Source organism: Herpailurus yagouaroundi, unplaced genomic scaffold, assembly GCF_014898765.1.
Source record: "Herpailurus yagouaroundi ecotype Mexico unplaced genomic scaffold, PumYag 332, whole genome shotgun sequence".
NCBI classification, from domain to species: Eukaryota; Metazoa; Chordata; class Mammalia; order Carnivora; family Felidae; genus Herpailurus; species Herpailurus yagouaroundi.
The window spans coordinates 41,062-58,507 of record NW_024412549.1 but is presented as its reverse complement, the minus strand read 5'-3'; the positions used below and the strand labels follow the sequence as shown (position 1 = coordinate 58,507).

General features: G+C 40.7%; 1 protein-coding gene across 1 annotated transcript in view; it reads right to left on the bottom strand.

The window, feature by feature from the left end:
* Positions 1-13,212, bottom strand: part of BTNL2 (butyrophilin like 2) — a 22,685-nt gene extending 9,473 nt beyond the window's left edge. Inside the window, exons 1-6 of the mRNA XM_040462543.1 lie at positions 12,918-13,212; positions 9,242-9,325; positions 8,018-8,365; positions 6,114-6,395; positions 4,438-4,458; positions 728-1,075 (exon numbers count right to left, since the gene is read on the bottom strand). Of these exons, the coding sequence (XP_040318477.1) occupies positions 728-1,075; positions 4,438-4,458; positions 6,114-6,395; positions 8,018-8,365; positions 9,242-9,320 (1,078 nt within the window). The 5' untranslated portion in view covers positions 9,321-9,325; positions 12,918-13,212. The remainder of the gene's footprint in view (positions 1-727; positions 1,076-4,437; positions 4,459-6,113; positions 6,396-8,017; positions 8,366-9,241; positions 9,326-12,917) is intronic.
* Between the last annotated feature and the right edge of the window lie 4,234 nt (positions 13,213-17,446).

The following is a 17,446-nucleotide window of genomic DNA, read 5'->3' as shown; positions in this document are numbered from 1 at the left end:
AAGCAGTGTGGAGGTTCCTCAGAAAATTAAAAATAGACCTACCCTATGACCCAGCAATAGCACTGCTAGGAATTTATCCAAGGGACACAGGAGTACTGATGCATAGGGGCACTTGTACCCCAATGTTCATAGCAGCACTCTCAACAATAGCCAAATTATGGAAAGAGCCTAAACGTCCATCAACTGATGAATGGATAAAGAAATTGTGGTTTATATACACTATGGAATACTACGTGGCAATGAGAAAAAATGAAATATGGCCTTTTGTAGCAACGTGGATGGAACTGGAGAGTGTGATGCTAAGTGAAATAAGCCATACAGAGAAAGACAGATACCATATGGTTTCACTCTTATGTGGATCCTGAGAGACTTAACAGAAACCCATGGGGGAGGGGAAGGGGAAAAAAAAAAAAGAGGTTAGAGTGGGAGACAGCCAAAGCATAAGAGACTGTTGGAACTGAGAGTAAACTGAGGGTTGATGGGGGGTGGGAGGGAGGAGAGGGTGGGTGATGGGTATTGAGGAGGGCACCTTTTGGGATGAGCACTGGGTGTTGTATGGAAACCAATTTGACAATAAATTTCATATATAAATAAAAAAAAAGAAAATAAATAAATTTGACAAATGAATGGTCATTCAGAAAATTTCAGGTACCAGGGAAATTTCCAGGAACTAGCATGTTAAAGCAGTAGGAACAGAGGTTGAAACCAAAACATCTGGAATCCTTACCTACTATCTTCAGATCCAAACTCGCCTCCTGGTAGACACCATCTTTTTCAAAACGGCACTGGTACTGCCCGTTATCTGACGTTGTGGCGTTGTGTATCTGCAGGGTCAGTCTCCCCTCATTGATGGCATCACTCACCAAGACTGTCCTCCCTCTATATTCTGTCATCTGCTCTTCAGTCACATGTTCCCCATCCGCATACACATAAACAGCAGGATAATGGTGTGATTGGAGCCACCTCACCTCCATGCTTTGTGCATTAGTCTTGGGGGACAGACAACAGGTTAGTTGTATGTCTTCTCCCACTCTGACAAGGATGGGCTGGGAAGGTCCAATCACTTTTAAGGAAGCTATGAAATACAGCAGACAAAACACAATGAAAGAAACAAAATGAAACAAATAGTGCCATCAGTAAGAACATCTCCAGTGGTGTTTAGAACCCATGGGCATCCCAGGGAAGCTGTGAGGCACAAGGTCATCCTTTAGAGAGGGGGAAGTTTGGTGGAATCAGGATAGAGGTTGTCCCTGTCCAAGGTAGAAGCATCCCATGATGTGTGTCAGTCTGAAAAAAAAAAGAACTACTAATGGAACCCACACCTGCCGTTACTTATAATTTTATTCAGATTACACCACAATAAAATAATTTTGCAATTACTACTTCTAGAATAAAATTAGTATTTTATCACTTCACATCTATATGACCTCTTTAAACTACTCAATCTGTGTATGCCTCAGTTTCTTAAACTGTAAAATAAGTATATCACTATCAAAATAATAAGATTGTTCTGGAGTTATACACAAAAATCTATATGAACCTCTTGGATGATCAAACAATGTGAGTGGAGGCATGCAGACCGTGAGACTCAAGGGCACCGTAACCATTCTTTCTGTCTTGATAATGAGAAGGGATAAGAATGAGTGTCAGGTGGATTTTTAGTAATGAAATATCAAGAAACCATCCCCTGGTTTGATTTTTATAACACCTTATAAGGCGTTATATTTTAGTTCCCTGAGGTCCCACATATGTGGAATTCTAAACACACATCAGGTTCAATGTCATCAGATTATTTTGCGAAGCATTATAAGATCAAGAATTGGGGAGGTTGTTAAAATACAAAACATAAAACAACAACAAATACACAAAAGAGTCCTAATCCTCCCATTGTGAAAATGGGAGATATTCTCTGGTGGCTTTCCCGGACCCAAGCTATGTTACACTTCCAGTTCATCAGGCTCTGACCATGCCAGTTTTGCTTTGTTCTAAATTGAGAGTCAACCTTTTCTATCAAGTGGTAAAAATGTTTTCACATAGGTGGTGATCATTTATAATAGAAATACAGGCATAAATTCGTGTATTGTCTGGATGGGAGTCAATGGCAAAAATGTCTTCATTATGTAATTAGCCAAAATCTGCCAGGTACTTCTTTAGAAAGGAAACTGTCAACACAATCCTAATTTTCAGATTATTCCTTTCTATTCTAGCTAAAATTTGGCTCCCAATTATTTCCAGCATTTTGTTTGCTTTATCCTTCAATTTTACCTAAAATAATATTATCTCCGTTGCATATATATCTTTTAAAATCTTAAGGGAAAAGTAGGAGTCAGAAAAAATGAACTAGGGATTAGTCTGCTGCTCTTTCTCTATCCATGTATTTTACAGTAAATTGCTTAATAAAACAGACGATTTCCTTATCTCTATTACCCATATGAGTAGGTGTATCATACATATATGAAACTCCTGTTTTTCCAATATCCAAGTAAAAAATAAAGTTTAAAGTGCAGGAAAAAAATCATGTAGTGCAATCTGTTAATAATTGAGATTCTACTAGAATACAAGTTCCTTGTGAAAAGCTCTGCATAATTCCCTTTCTCTATATAGTTTTGTCCATACCCTTCCACACAATTTGTGATGACATATGTTGTTTTGTTTTATGTGGTGGTATTGTATGTATGTTACTGAAATGCCCTCTGAATATTCACTGAAAATTAAATATTCTCTGGAGAGTGCAGTTTACTGCATAATACACCAATTCCTTAAAACCTGATAATCCCATCATATGTCATGTAATCCTCTTTCAATCAGCATATTCAATTAAGTGAAATATATATATATATATTGATATTATATAATATTAAGTTAATTATATCATATCATATCCAGACTCTTAGGGCCTGACACTACATTAGAGATTAAATTCAACACGTTCATTCTGAAGATGAGGAAAATAGAGACCAATGATCACCAACCCTCAAAGCTCCTGGAGGTGCAGCCCTGTAATCCCCACCTGACAGGAAGCCAGGGGAGCTCCATATTTTCTTCATGTTTTACTGTGGTCCCAGAAGGTCAGCACAACTAGGAACAGCACAACATCAGATTGCATTTTGTGTGCTGGGTCTGCAATGGACGTGTCAAGTAGATTCAGATAACTTGGAGGAGTGACTCTTTACCTAAAGTCTTCCTGGGGGACAGAGAGAGACATATGCCAACCTGCCCCAAACACTGGCTTGACTTTCTGATCTGTAACTAACAAGTTTTGTTGGTTAAGGTTTCTGACTGCTCATAAGCAGATACCACCCAGGCAGCAAGGGATCTAACTTAGAAGGTAAGACTCACAGGGGTGAAGTTCTCCTCAGATTGTGGCATTACCTTTGACCTTCCCAAGGCCCTTCCCTTTATCTTTATGGCTCGATAGGGTCGAAAGTGTCACACTAGACTCTGGCAGAGATTGAGGTGGGTTCGCCACCATGATTTTCCTCAAAAATTCCTACATGGACTGAAAAGTATGCTTAAGCTCATCTAATGTGCACATAGGCACACACACACACACACACACACACACACACACACATACATTCCTGTAAATGGTGATTTGAGAGAGAGCAGGATATTGATGGAGAAAATAAGTGATACAAGGTCATATGCATCTGGGCAGGGAGCAGGCTGGTTATCATGGTTTGGGAGAAGACATCACAGAAAGGAGGAAGATGGTAAGGAAGTAAAGGAAAAACTGAAAGAGACTCAAATATCAGTTGGTTACTTTTTAAACCATTTATCTTTATCTTAGGTACAGTAAAATAATAATACTGCAGTCCAACTACTAAGTAAAAAAAAGAAACAGAAAAACAGGAAATGATTGATTGACCCAGCACATTGTTCCAGCCTGATCTGGGAAAGTAATGGCTCCCATCCAATAGTGATGAGGCTCCCATCCACTGGGGTAAGGAGAAGGTGCAGAAACCATAGCAGGCCAGAGGGTTAAGGTGATGGGTAGTGACTTCCAGTTACCATGACACTGCCCCTTCACACTAAAATATTTTAAAAGGACCTCCAGAGCCCCACCCCCTGTCCTATACCATTCCTTAGACACAAAGGAATGGTGTCTAAGGACACCACCCTTTCCTCCAGTCAAATAGAGCAGAGATTATGTCTGTGCCCCTTACGGGTGTCTATCTGAAGCTCACTGGGGTCCCTGTGAACACTTAAAGTCAAAGGTTACACTGTGCAATGGTGCTTGAAGGAGGCTGTGGAGGCCTACATTTGGCTAGTCACCTTTGGTAGTTACTGAACTTGATACTTGGTAAAGTCGTGCCTCAGTTTCTCATCTGGATCACGAGCTGTCATGGTAGATCCTGCTGGCTTTGTCCAGGGATTACCACTTTCCTCTGGGGAGGCAAAGTCTTTTCTACATTTGTGCATCCAATGTCTACTTACCTAGCTCATTCTGGAGTTTCTCTGTAAAAAGAATGAAAATAATATATTAAAGAATTTGATCTAAGGAAAGGAGAAAAACTATTAAAAGAAAAGAAAAGAAAAGGAAAAGTAAAGAAAAAAGTTCTACTTTGAATTGAAAAGCTGAATTTATAAAAAAGAAATTAAATGCAGAAAAATATTCTTTCCCATAGATCATTTTGTGATCCAGCTGTGTTTCCTTTTTTTTTTTTTTTGCACACACACAAAAAATTGTTTGTTTTTCCTGATATTTAACATATTGAAATTTAATATCTTATAAAAATAATACATATTCTTCTTATAAGTGCATGGAAAGTATAAAAATATATGGGCATACACAATTATTACCTCAAATTCCAAACTGACAGATTAAACATATATATAAAGCATTTATATATATAAAGCATGTAATATATATATTCAGCTCCTTTTAACATTCACATGTGGGGGCCCCTGGGTGGCTCAGTCGGTTAAGGGGCTGACTTCAGCTCAGGTTATGATCTCACAGTTTGTGGGTTCGAGGCCTACGTCAGGCTCTGTGCTGACAGCTCAGAGCCTGGAGCCTGCTTTGGATTCTGTGTCTCCCTCTCTCTCTGCCCCTCCCCTGCTCACACTCTGTCTCTCATTCTCAAAAATAAATAAACATTTAAAAAAAGACAAAAAAATTCACATGTAATGTTTACTTTAAATTCTTTCACATATCCATTTATATGAGTAAGAATAACTATATCTTAATATCTAAATATAAGAAAGTGTCCCAAAGTCTTAGTGCTGTTTTAAGTTATTTAAAAGCCATTATTCTTCACATGATTGTAAATGTTTATAGATAGATAGATACGTAAGTAGGTAGATAGGTATAATCTTCATCATTAATAGTCCATCATGAGGATTTTTCAACCATTAAAATCATTTGAAAATATCATTTTGCATCAATACTATAATTTATAATAACATAAGACACAACACTCCACTGTTGTATTGTGCCTTTTTTGCTGTTTTTGTTGCTATTTATAAATAAGGTTATAGATAAGATGCTATTATGTAAATAGTTGTCTCCATCTCTGATAATCATCACATGATAGGTTTCCAGAAGTAATTGGCACAATGTGGCATAGGAAAACATTTTAATTGAAAGAATATAGTTTAATTTTCTTTGTCATGTGATGCATACTTGTGAGTAAAGAAAATTAATTCAAAAAGAAAAGGTAGAACTTGAAAATAACTGGAATATCATTCACAATAGCTATTCAATCAAAATATTCAATCAAAATTCCAACCATTAATAGTTTATACCTTTTTTTTTTTTTAATTTTTTTTTCAACGTTTATTTATTTTTGGGACAGAGAGAGACAGAGCATGAACAGGGGAGGGGCAGAGAGAGAGAGGGAGACACAGAATCGGAAACAGGCTCCAGGCTCTGAGCCATCAGCCCAGAGCCCGACGCGGGGCTCGAACTCACGGACCGCGAGATCGTGACCTGGCTGAAGTCGGACGCTTAACCGACTGAGCCACCCAGGCACCCCAGTTTATACCTTTTAATACATATTTTTAAATTTTAGATATTTTCCTTGATAAAAAGAATATTCAGTGCTAAGGAACAGTCCCTTGAACCTTTCTTGTTAATCTGAGCACATTAGTACTAGAGGCAGAGCTCTGACCTGGAATGGAGATGACTGAGCTCTTCTCCTCATTGAGGATAGGGTTGTGGATGAAGCAGGACACGGTCTCCAAAGAGGCATTCCTCACCACAAGAGTGGCTTCCACATAGAACAGGCCGTTCTCATCTTGGATGGAATGCTCAGAGACAGACAGCAACTTCTTTCCTGTGGCATCTTCCCAATAGACCTGGGGCTCTGGGAACCAGCCTTTTGCAGTGCACACAAGCTGGACTCCACTTTCTATAGGTCCCTCCATGTGGATGTAAGGGGAAGATCCCACACCTGTGGAAGGAAGACACAGCCCTGAGGCCTGGAACCCAGGGAGGCACAAATCATAGAAACTGAGATCCCAGTGACATGGCTTATAGGGAGGGGGCAAGAGTTCATAGGTCTGGGGAGCAAGAAGTAGCCCAAAATCTTCTTCGCATTCAAACTGGAGTTCATATTCACTTTGTTCTCCAGTCTGGATGTATAAACTTTAGCATACGTATTTTTCTTCAGATCCAGACAGAGGAGAATAGAGAAAGGGACATAACGACATTTTGCTTATGTCACTAGTACTGCCAGCAAAGATGTGTTATAATTTATTCATTGAGCTTCCCAATGCCACAAACTCTGTCCGACATTTTAGATGATACCTTGACTCTGTTTAATAAATATAAAGCCAGAAATCATCTACATGGGGACTATTCTTGCTCCTTGGGGAGCAAGTAGATAACCTGCACATGTAGAATGGGATGCCCCATGAGGAGCTCTTGTTTCTAAATCTTCCTTCCAGTAAATGGGAAAATGTTTTTGAGAAATCCCAGTTATATGTAATCATGAAATTCTTTCTTTATCCAACATCACTCTCAAACCCAGACAAAGGGGTCCCCATAGATGATAATTCTGACTCTATCACTTGCTGGGGGAAAGAGACTCTCCCTTCACCTAGAGCCCTAGGAAATGTGTGGCTTATTTTCAAAGGTTCCTGATAGTGAACAGCTGCCTCCCTCTCTTCACATCTCAGAAATACATATGCTCTTTCATCCATCTTCAATCACCTAGAACATAAAAATAATGATCGTAGTTGTAGGTATTAAGAAAAAACAGTGTTAGGGAACATTTTTAGTGTGAGTCAGAGATGGTAACATCTCCAGAGAACTATTTCCCTGAGAAGATAAGTGGATTTGCCTGATTTTCTCATTAGCATATGAGGGAGTTATTCCTGTCAGGGAACCATATGATTATTTACTTTTCAGATGCGTGTTTTTTTCCCTAGCACAAATCGTTTGGTCAATCATCCCCTTTTTCTCAACTGTTTTCTCACTTTGCTAATACAAGAGCATCACAGTGGGTATGTCCAAATGCGTCTGCAAGTCCTCAATTCATTGAACACTAATATTTGGTAGTCTCCATAAAAGCACAAAGTTCATAACCACTTTGTTCTCAGCACTAGTTTTCTAACTGGGGGGCATTCCACAATGAAACACAATTTTCACATTTAATTTACTGCATATTGGAGGTCGGGTAGAGAACAACCCATTCCATTGAGATATGACTGCTGGGCAATCAGCTAAACTCACTCACTCAGTGATTGACTTACCCTAACACATTGGCCTGATATACCACAAATCTGTGGCTCAGAAAAAAACTGTTAATGACCGGATGTCACAGATTGCCATTCCATTGTCAAGAATAGTCAAAACTGTGTAAGTTAAATTTGAGAAGACTGTTTTAGGTGAGCTTGCTTTGAAGACTTCAGAACTATCTGCCTTCGAATGAAGGCATTCCTCTTCAAATGAAGAGGGCTGGGCATTAGGAATTGCCTTGATGATTAGAAGGTAATTCTTCAACTGGCAATAAGCTTACCACAAGTTAATAAAGCTCTCCTTCCAAGACTCTGTCTTTTCCAAGATATTCACCTGCTACTTCAAGCAACAAGCTTGTTTCTTCATAATAGTTCTTCTCTTGGAAGCAGCACCAGTATTGCCCATTATCAGATGGTCGAATGTTGTTTATCTTCAGAGTCACACTTCCCTCAGGAACATCATCCTTTATCCACTCTACCCTTTCTCTGTACTCCTCCATTTGCATCTCAGTCACATCAGCTCCATCCCACTGTGCAAACACAACTGCGTTGGGATCTGAGCGGTACCATGTCATCTTTGTGGGCATCATGGCCCTCTTGGGAAGGATTTGACAGGTGAGTAGAGCATCTTCCCCAATCCTAGCCAGTATAGGATGTGCAGGACCAATCACTCTCCAGCTATCTACAAAACAGAGTGAAAAAGAGGAATTGGGAAATGTCAGTTGGAAGATTAATATGCTTGCTTTGGGATGTCCAACCTATCAAAATGGAGGCACCTGGAGAAGGAAGGGTTTTATTTTCAGTGTTTTAAAGAAATCTAGCATGATGTTTGCACATTTTGCTGTTTTTTTTTTTAATTTTTTTTTCAACGTTTTTATTTATTTTTGGGACAGAGAGAGACAGAGCATGAACGGGGGAAGGGCAGAGAGAGAGGGAGACACAGAATCCAAAGCAGGCTCCAGGCTCTGAGCGGTCAGCACAGAGCCCGATGCGGGGCTCGAACTCACGGACCGCGAGATCGTGACCTGAGCTGAAGTCGGATGCTTAACCGACTGAGCCACCCAGGCGCCCCCATAATCTTTTTTAAAGATACAATTCAGCTACTGAGATTTCAAAATCCATTTCTTGGAAATCTCTTCTATTTCTTGTTTCCAAGTATTTTCATGCTGTTTAATTTATGCTAAGAAGCAGTCGATTGTCTTGTCTCCAAAGTGCTGTCTTGCATGGAAGCAGGAAGGTGGATGAATATCTTAATGCGTTCCTGGTAGTATTTTATGTGAAGCCTCATTTAATCCTAAAGTCTGTCCTAGCCTATAAGACACAGATATACTGTTATTCTTATCATAGAGACAAGGAAACTAAGGGAGAAGGTCCTCAAGTAATTTCCCAAAGATAGCACAGCTGGAAGTGGAGGACCCTTTTTGGAACATAGATGCTTTGGTTCCTGGATCCCCAGTCCTAATATTGTCCTAGCCCTTTTGACTTGGAACTCTGCATGTTGACTGTATCGCTGGGACATTTGGGAATACAGTAAAAGGAAGAAGGGCATTCATTGTACCTGGCTGCCTCATGGTGAACAGTACGAAGAAGAAAGAGGCAACCACACCAGACAGACTGTATCCTGGAAAATCCACCATTCTCCCTGGAGCAAACACAAGAGAAAAATATGAGTACACTGTCATGGAGCAAACTCACTCTGTGGTTTCCAATAATTACACAGTCACAACAAGGAATCAACATCAACCCCTCCACAATCAAACAAGGAAACGGACTTGACACCATTTCTCTGCAGTTACTGTTCATTTCTGACCCCTTATGTCAGGTGGGGTACTTTAATCAATTTTTTTAGGCCTGAGGGAAGATTTCTGATTGAAATGAAAAGCCCTCCTGAGCTAAAGGGACAATAATATTTCCATGTTTTAAAAAATCTCCTAAAGTCCATTTATTCTGAGCATGTAGAAATTTTTTTTGATTTTAATTTTAATTTTTTAAAATTTACATCCAAATTAGTTAGCATATAGTGAAGCAATGATTTCAGGAGTAGATTCCTTAATGCCCCTTACCCATTTAGTCCATCCGCCCTCCCACCACCCCTCCAGCAACCCTCAGTTTCTTCTCCATATTTATGAGTCTTTTATGTTTTGTTCCCCTCCCTGTTTTTATATTATTTTTGTTTGCCTTCCCTTATGTTCACCTGTTTTGTCTCTTAAAGTCCTCATATGAGTGAAGTTATATGATTTTTGTCTCTCTCTGACTGACTAATTTCACATAGCATAATACCCTCCAGTTCCATCCACGTAGTTGCAAATGGCAAGATTTCATTCTTTTTCATTACCAAGTAATACTCCACTGTATATATATACCACATCTTCTTTATCCATTCATCCATCGATGGACATTTGGGCTCCGCATCCTCACTCTGCAGCCAGGAAGCCATTGCTAGTGCCTTGGGAGAACCCAGGGGCAGGACACGCTTTGGAAAATGAAGGACAGAGTGGTGGAAATAGGGCTACAGAAGGAGACCGCCAAGGAAACCACCCTAAATGGCCTTTCAGTGTCATCTTGAAATACACAGGAATAAGTATAAGAAATAGTGCAACTGCAGAGGCTGGCGAACCCAACATGCCCATCGTACCAGCATTATAAAAATACTTCCACCAACTAAAAAGCTTTGAAATTACTAGGACAAAAATAGAAGGCTAGCTTTAGTTCTGAAACCTGAAAAATTCAGAGTGAAAGCAGCATAAGACTCATTCCATCTGACACATCAAGTATCTTATTGCTTCACACCAAACTGGAAGAACCCGCTTAGGAGCAGCAATAAACTAGTTATTGCTTCTCTTTCCCCAGAAACTAATACCAGTTAAGATTCTGCAGGGCAGGGAAAGCAACATTCACTCAAATAGAGATTATAAACCAAGTGTTTCCGGAGATGATTTATACTTTATTATGACTGTTCATTGTTTAAAGTGATGCACACTTTCATCTAAGACATCTTTAGGGAGGAGGTGCCTGGCTGGCTCAGTCAGTAAAGTGTCAGACTCTGGCCCAGAACATGCTCTTCGGGCTTGTGACTTCAAGCCCCGCTGTGGGCTCTGTGCTGACAACTCAGAGCCTGGAGCCTGCTTCAAATTCTGTGCCTCTGTCTCTCTCTTTCTCTCTTTCTCTCTCTCTGCCCCTCCCCTGATGGCACTCTGTCTCTATCTCTCTCAAAAATAAATAAACATTAAAAAAATGTAAATACCTTTAGGGAAACTGATAGAAGCCCAGTCACAACATGAAGATCTAAAAGAGCACTCAAGTATCAATATGAAAATGGGGCCAGGTGTTAGAAGACAGCATAGACCATCTGTTGCTCGCTGCTTGAAACATTATCAGTCACTTCCCTTCCGAGTGAAGGAGATTGCCGATGCCCCCTCTTGTGAAAAGCAGATACATTTTGTTCGCCAAGAAAGAGCAAATAAAGCCTGTCAAGTTCATGCTAAGCACCATGGCTCAGTCATGTGAACTAAGAAGGACCCGCACTTGCTACAAATCAGTTTATAGATTTGTGTTCCTTTAGGCCTTTCATGTTAAAGCACCGGGGAAACCTACAAATGCAACTAGAAAAAAACTGCCCAAATTAATGAAGCTTTCAAAAAATTTTTAACGTTTATTTATTTCTGAGAGAGAGGGAGAGACAGACCGTGAGTGGGGGAGGGGTAGAGAGAGAGGGAGACACAGAATCCCCAGCAGGCTCCAGACTCCCAGCTGTCAGCACAGAGCCCAACGCAGGTCTGGAAATCACGAACCATGAGATCCTGACCGGAGCTGAAGTCAGATGCTTAACTGACTGAGACACCCTGATGCCCCTGAGACTTTTGAAGAGAATGGTGAAAATGTGAAAATGTGTCTTAACCTTCACTGGTGCTCAGAGAGAAATTCATGAGCGAGTATAAATGGAGAGAATGACTGCCTTAGACCAGGGTTCTGAATGGGAAAGGTAACAATCTTGCCCTTAGAGAGTCTTTGGCAATGTCTGCAGAAATTTTTGGTGGTCACAACTGGGGGAAGGGGGCACCCGATGAGCTGCTAAACACCATACAATTCACAGGAAAGAATTATCCAACTTAAAATGTCAACAGTGCCGAGGGAAAACACTGTCATGGACCATCTGCTGTCAGTGTGCGGAAAATCTCTGGCAGATTTTTTTGTATATAAATACATGGACTTACACTGCAAACTTTAAATTAAAACATTTTTATTACAAGGTTTTTTACATCTCAATTTTACCATTCGAACATAGGCCAGGAATCTTTTGAAATTGCCATTGCTACTAAATATGGTAAACTTTGGTATTCCCAAGAGATGTGGTCTAATTTGTGTATGTATCATCGAATTCTTAAAAGCCTATGTTTCATTTAATTTTCTGGATAAAGTATAAGTATTAAGCTGCAATGATAAATGAGTGATAAGTGGCGGTTTGTGTTGAGGAATTTGGTGAGTGACAATTCCGAATTCTGCGACCTATGTGTGCACTATTAAAATTCACACCAAAGAAAATGACAAATTACTACATATTTGGGTCTTTAGAGGTTTTTTGTTGTTGTTGTTGTTTTGGTTTGTTTTTTTCAGTAAAAGACCTCAAATGTTAAATTCGCAAAACGCCAAGTAATTACAGTAATTAACTGGTGAGAATAAATTTATTCAGTCCACAAAGTTTGAAGTTTATATATCTATATAAGTTTTAAAAATAGATATAACTGATGATATGTTACACATTTTTATAGAAGGAAAGCAAGGTAAAATAAGAATTCTAGGAGACAAAGTGACTTTGTGTTTGCTTCTATGACCTTGAGAATCTCACTCTATTTTCTTGAACTTCTCCATTCTCTCCTCTCTGATGGAGATACTCATTCCTAACATTTGTTCAGCTGTATCATCGCCACAACAGACAAGTGAGGCCCAGAGACACAAGCACAATATCACGCACAAGTTAATAACGTGATCCTGCTGTTCTGAGTTTAATCTAGTGCCCTCACCCAGCCTGCGGCACAGCAGTATCACATAAACTACAGCAGGACTTTGAAAAGCACGGAGTTGGGTATGAGTGTCAGATGCAAGTGAAAGGTATTAGGGCAAGCGGCAGAATTTCGCTGTGGGCGCTGACTGTCCACATATCCCATTTCCTCATCTTAGTCGACTTCCCCAACTTCCCCTGGCCATCCTGGCCAGGGACGCAGCAAGCCACTCACGTGTCTCTTTTCTCCTTCAGGGTGAGACTGGGGGCTGCTGGGTCTTCTCAGTTGGTCTCAGGTGTACCCTTCATCCACGTGCAGGTGTCCAAAGGCAGGTCAGGGTCCTGGGGTGCTGACCGGAGGGAGAACTGAGGGACAGCCAGAGGGCATGGAGGTGGCCCCGGGTACCCCTGGCTTAGGGTGAAGGGGGATTTGTGCCACTTCACCCAAGCTCAAGGGACAGCCGGGTTCTGGAGGCCCACCCTGAAAATGGATTGCAATCAGAATAGCATTTTCACCTCCTACCAGCTGTAATCCCCAGAAAAGTGAAACTCAGACGAGTGGACTTTGACTGGGTTTAGTTGCAGCCAAAACTGTGACATTAGCACTCCACCAACCCCTGAAAGCCATGGCACTACTACTGGGCCCCATTTGACACACTAAGTGTGCGCTGTCTCCGGCAGGTCCTCACACAGCCCCTGGCACTGGTGGTCTGTCCTCACCCTTCCACTTCCCATATATCAGGGGTCCCCCCTCCCCCCCCCCTTAGTGTCAAGTTTGCACCTAAATGCAGTTTGCTAGGGCTTAGAGTTAGAAGAAAGACTGAATAGCAAATGTCCCATCCTTTGTTTTCCTGGGGAGAAAACAGAGGCCAGAAAGGGATTACCCTCCCCAGCTTCACAGCACCCAGCCAAGGTCTCATATGTGCAAGTTTACTGCTCTTTTCATCTTGGTTCTTTGTCCCTTTTTGCTGAGTCAGATATTGACTCTCAGATACTAAGGAAATTTAATAAGCTTCTCAACCAAATGCTTGGGCACAAAAATTATAACGATAAAGGCTACAGGCACATTTTTGGGGGGGGTGTATTCTTGTTTAGGTTAGATTTTCCTTTAAATTCTCCTCAGTCAGTTTTTTAATCAAAGTACAGGTCCTCCTGGGGTTCTGCAGAGACATTCTCAGGGATTCAGGAATTCTCCAGAATAATTTAAAATTTAATTTTAGATGTTCATTTCAGTATAAAATATAAGCATTTCTGATATTATGATATAACAAGATTTGAGCTGATTTTTTTTCCCTGAAGTGTCTTCTCCTCCCCTGTTATCATAAGCCCATATTTGGGCACCTAACTTGATGTTGTTATCTCTAATATAAGATTTTTTCCCCTTCAACCTTCAGTGTAGATGAAGAGTCTTTCCACTGTGGAGAATGAGAGCTTCGAAGAAGAGAGAAAAATAATTAAGCATTGCCAAGCATCTCTTTACTCTTTCTATGTATCTGTTAGGTAAATGTGGCAAGTGCCCCACTTTACCTCTGGTTCCCAGAATGGCTGCTGTGCCACAGACTTCCCTCTCCCAAAATAACACGGAAGCAGCAAAGGAAAGTCACCCAAGGTAAGAAGAGGTAGGCCTTGTAAGGCTCAAATATTGGAAGGAATTTTGCTACCTAAAATGCTGGCGTGGAATGATATAGCAAGAGGAGAGTGATGTTGTGAAAAGAATAGTTATCATCAAGGCATATAGTGGGAGTCAATGGTGGAAATTTGAGGACAACCTTCCATACCAACACTGCATCATCCTTACCTCAGGACTTAGAAATAACCCTGGGAAGATGTCTGTTTTTAAATGATTAATTCTTGTGAATGCCACTGAGTTTCACTTGCAATTATTAGCTTAATTCCTCTACTATAAGACATAATAGTGCTTGACATAAAGGTTAGGATCAGTAAGTAAACACAGAAAATTTTTTACACCGAAATTTGCAGTGTGAAAATATTCTACCCATTGCACATATTCTGTATCATCTCGATATAGATTGTTGGGATTCTCCCAGGAGTCTTTAGCACCCATTTTATACATTTTGTTTATGGTCAGTCTCAGTAGTAGTAACTGCCAACTTGAGGAAGCTTATTTAAATTTTTGTGCATTTCTTCTCAAAAAACCCTTACATATGCTTTCTCAAGGGCCTACCAGTTTGGAAGTAAGAACTGTGTCCTGAATTATTATGTGAACTATGGATGTCCATTTTGTGTAGGGATATGTTGACATGTGGGAGAAACAGTCAGGAAGCACCGAGGAGACTAAGCATCTGGGACCAGGCAAAGATCCCAGAGAGGGCGGGAGAACAGAAGGAAAGGAGAGTCATGCATCTACATGGTCACCAGAGGGCAGCAGAGACACACTCACTATTAGGCCTTCAAGGGCTTTTCTTCAACACATGATTCACTCAGCTGTTTCTTCCTCCAAATGCTGCTGTCATTCACGACTCCCTCAGCCAGTATGATAAAAGGAGCCCTGAGCTTAGGATGTCTGAGATTTTAACTCTGGTTTTGCTATAAATTTGGATAAGCTTTACTTTGGATAAGTCTCTTTTTGGGGCTTCAATTTCCTTAGCTTCAAAATAAGGATAAGGATAATACGTGCACTACTCATGTTAAAATATTCCTAAAAGGGTAATGTGAGAATATAATCATGACATAAAATTCCTATTTAGGTATAGGTTTCATTATTGGGAGTGGAGTCGTGGAAAAAAGGGAGACTACAACAGTAGAGGAGATGAGAAATGACAAGAAAGGAGTAATGCAAGAGGAGTCAGAAGCCTTGTTAAGAATTTGGAGACATTCAGGTGATGACCATCAGCTCCTATTCTTGGGGCTCCTAATGGAAACCTTTTTTGAGAATTGTCAGGTCAACTCACCAGAAAGATAATTTATTTCATGGAGTCCCATAACAATGGGTCTTATAAATATAGAGTTCTCTCCGGGAAAAGAAAGAAAAATAATCAATTCTCATATCCTGGTGATATATCAATATATCATTTCATAGTCTTCTTGGTCTTCTCTCTGATTGAAGAGGAGACGGCACTGGCAGAGCCCTAAGATCCCACCCAGAAGATGGCTTCCCCAGAGTACTGATGGGGAGCTGCTGCTCAGAAGTGGAGCGTGGCCTCTCTTCACAAGTTCAACGGGCACTTTGGGAAGGGGGGTGTGGTCCTTCTCTGTCCCCCTCCTCCATCACCCTTTAAACTTGGGAACAACAGACAAGAAAGTGTGACGGTCATTATTGCTGTTTAGAAGAAGCCTGAGGCTTTGAAATAATGTTTTACAGTAATATTTCTTGTATTTGTTCCTCTTTAAAATGTATTTTTCTGACACAAGATAGAAGATAATTGGCTTTGAGAGGAGGAATGGTTCCCTCACTTTAAAGTAATATTTGAGGCTTAAATGATGAATTCAGGCTTCCCATTACAGGATCAGTAAGGATGGAGGTCTACAGGGGGCCATGTGTGCAGAAGGAAGCTGACTAAATAGAAGCATGTCAACAACCCTGACCTCTGGGAAGCTTGCACCCCACAGTGGTGTGTTCCAAGGTATAAATAGCCTGAGGATTAACTCAAGCCCTGATGGAATAGAAACAAGCTCTTCTGTGTTCATGACTATACTGGAGTCCCTCTGTGATACCTCAGGTCCATCAAGATGAAGGTGATATGAGAATAAACTTTCAGGAAACAGCTAGGAGGGCTCCTTGGTATGTATGACTCTCCTCATCCTACCTACCTTATCCAGTGTCGTTTTGGCCTCAGCAGGGGACACAATGGACATGGAATTGTGGAAAGCTCTCCTGAGACCTCTAGGGCTTAGGACTGTGACAATGTTCCATCAAATGATAGGGAGCAGAGTATTGCCATCTAGACAAGGAAGGCAAAGAATCAGTGGCAAAGTGAGATCTTATGGATTGAATAGTCATTGAGAGAGGAATGAAGATTGTGATTCCTAAAGTTCATGCCACAAGAATAGAGTAACTGCAGTTGCCTCAAGGACTCTTGTCCAGATGCAGCTTTCCTAGCAAAATCTCCTCACATTATAGATTTGCTACCAGACATCAGTAGAATTTTTTAAAAAGCAGTAGAACTTCTTCAGAGTGGTACTTGAAATACCCAAACGTTTAGGGATGGGGCACTGGGGGAATTCCTAGCTCTGACGGACCTACAGTCTGAAAGCTGTTAGTACTGTCAGACCAATCACTGACTCTGAATCCAAAACATGTCTGAAAAACCAATTCCTCTCACATTTAAAAAAGTTTAATGCACTTTTAAATTTAATTTTACAAAAAAGTTACATAAGTGTAGAAACAATCACTAAGAGCAACCATGATTTTTTGAAAATGATAAAAATTACAATAAATTGATTCTACTGTGGGGTTTAGCTCGTAGGAGTGAAGTGCCAAGAAGAGCTACAAGCACGGGTGAAACTCACACCAGCTGACTAGCAAACCAGAGCCGATGCTGCACTTGGGGAATCAGGAAAATCACGAATGTGTGTTAATGCACTTCCACTCCTCCCAGGACCCCAGAGAGTGCACTCACAGAGATAGCCAGGCATGACTATCTACCTACCAACTCACCCCCCCTCCCCCCCATTTGCACCCTCTTGCCCTGCCAAACTTCTCAGGTTCTTGTATTCCACCCTCCATGCCACTCTGAAGCAGGCTACTGTAGTTCCTCATGTCACCGGTAGATGGCAGGTTTGTCAAGAACGGGGATTTCAGGA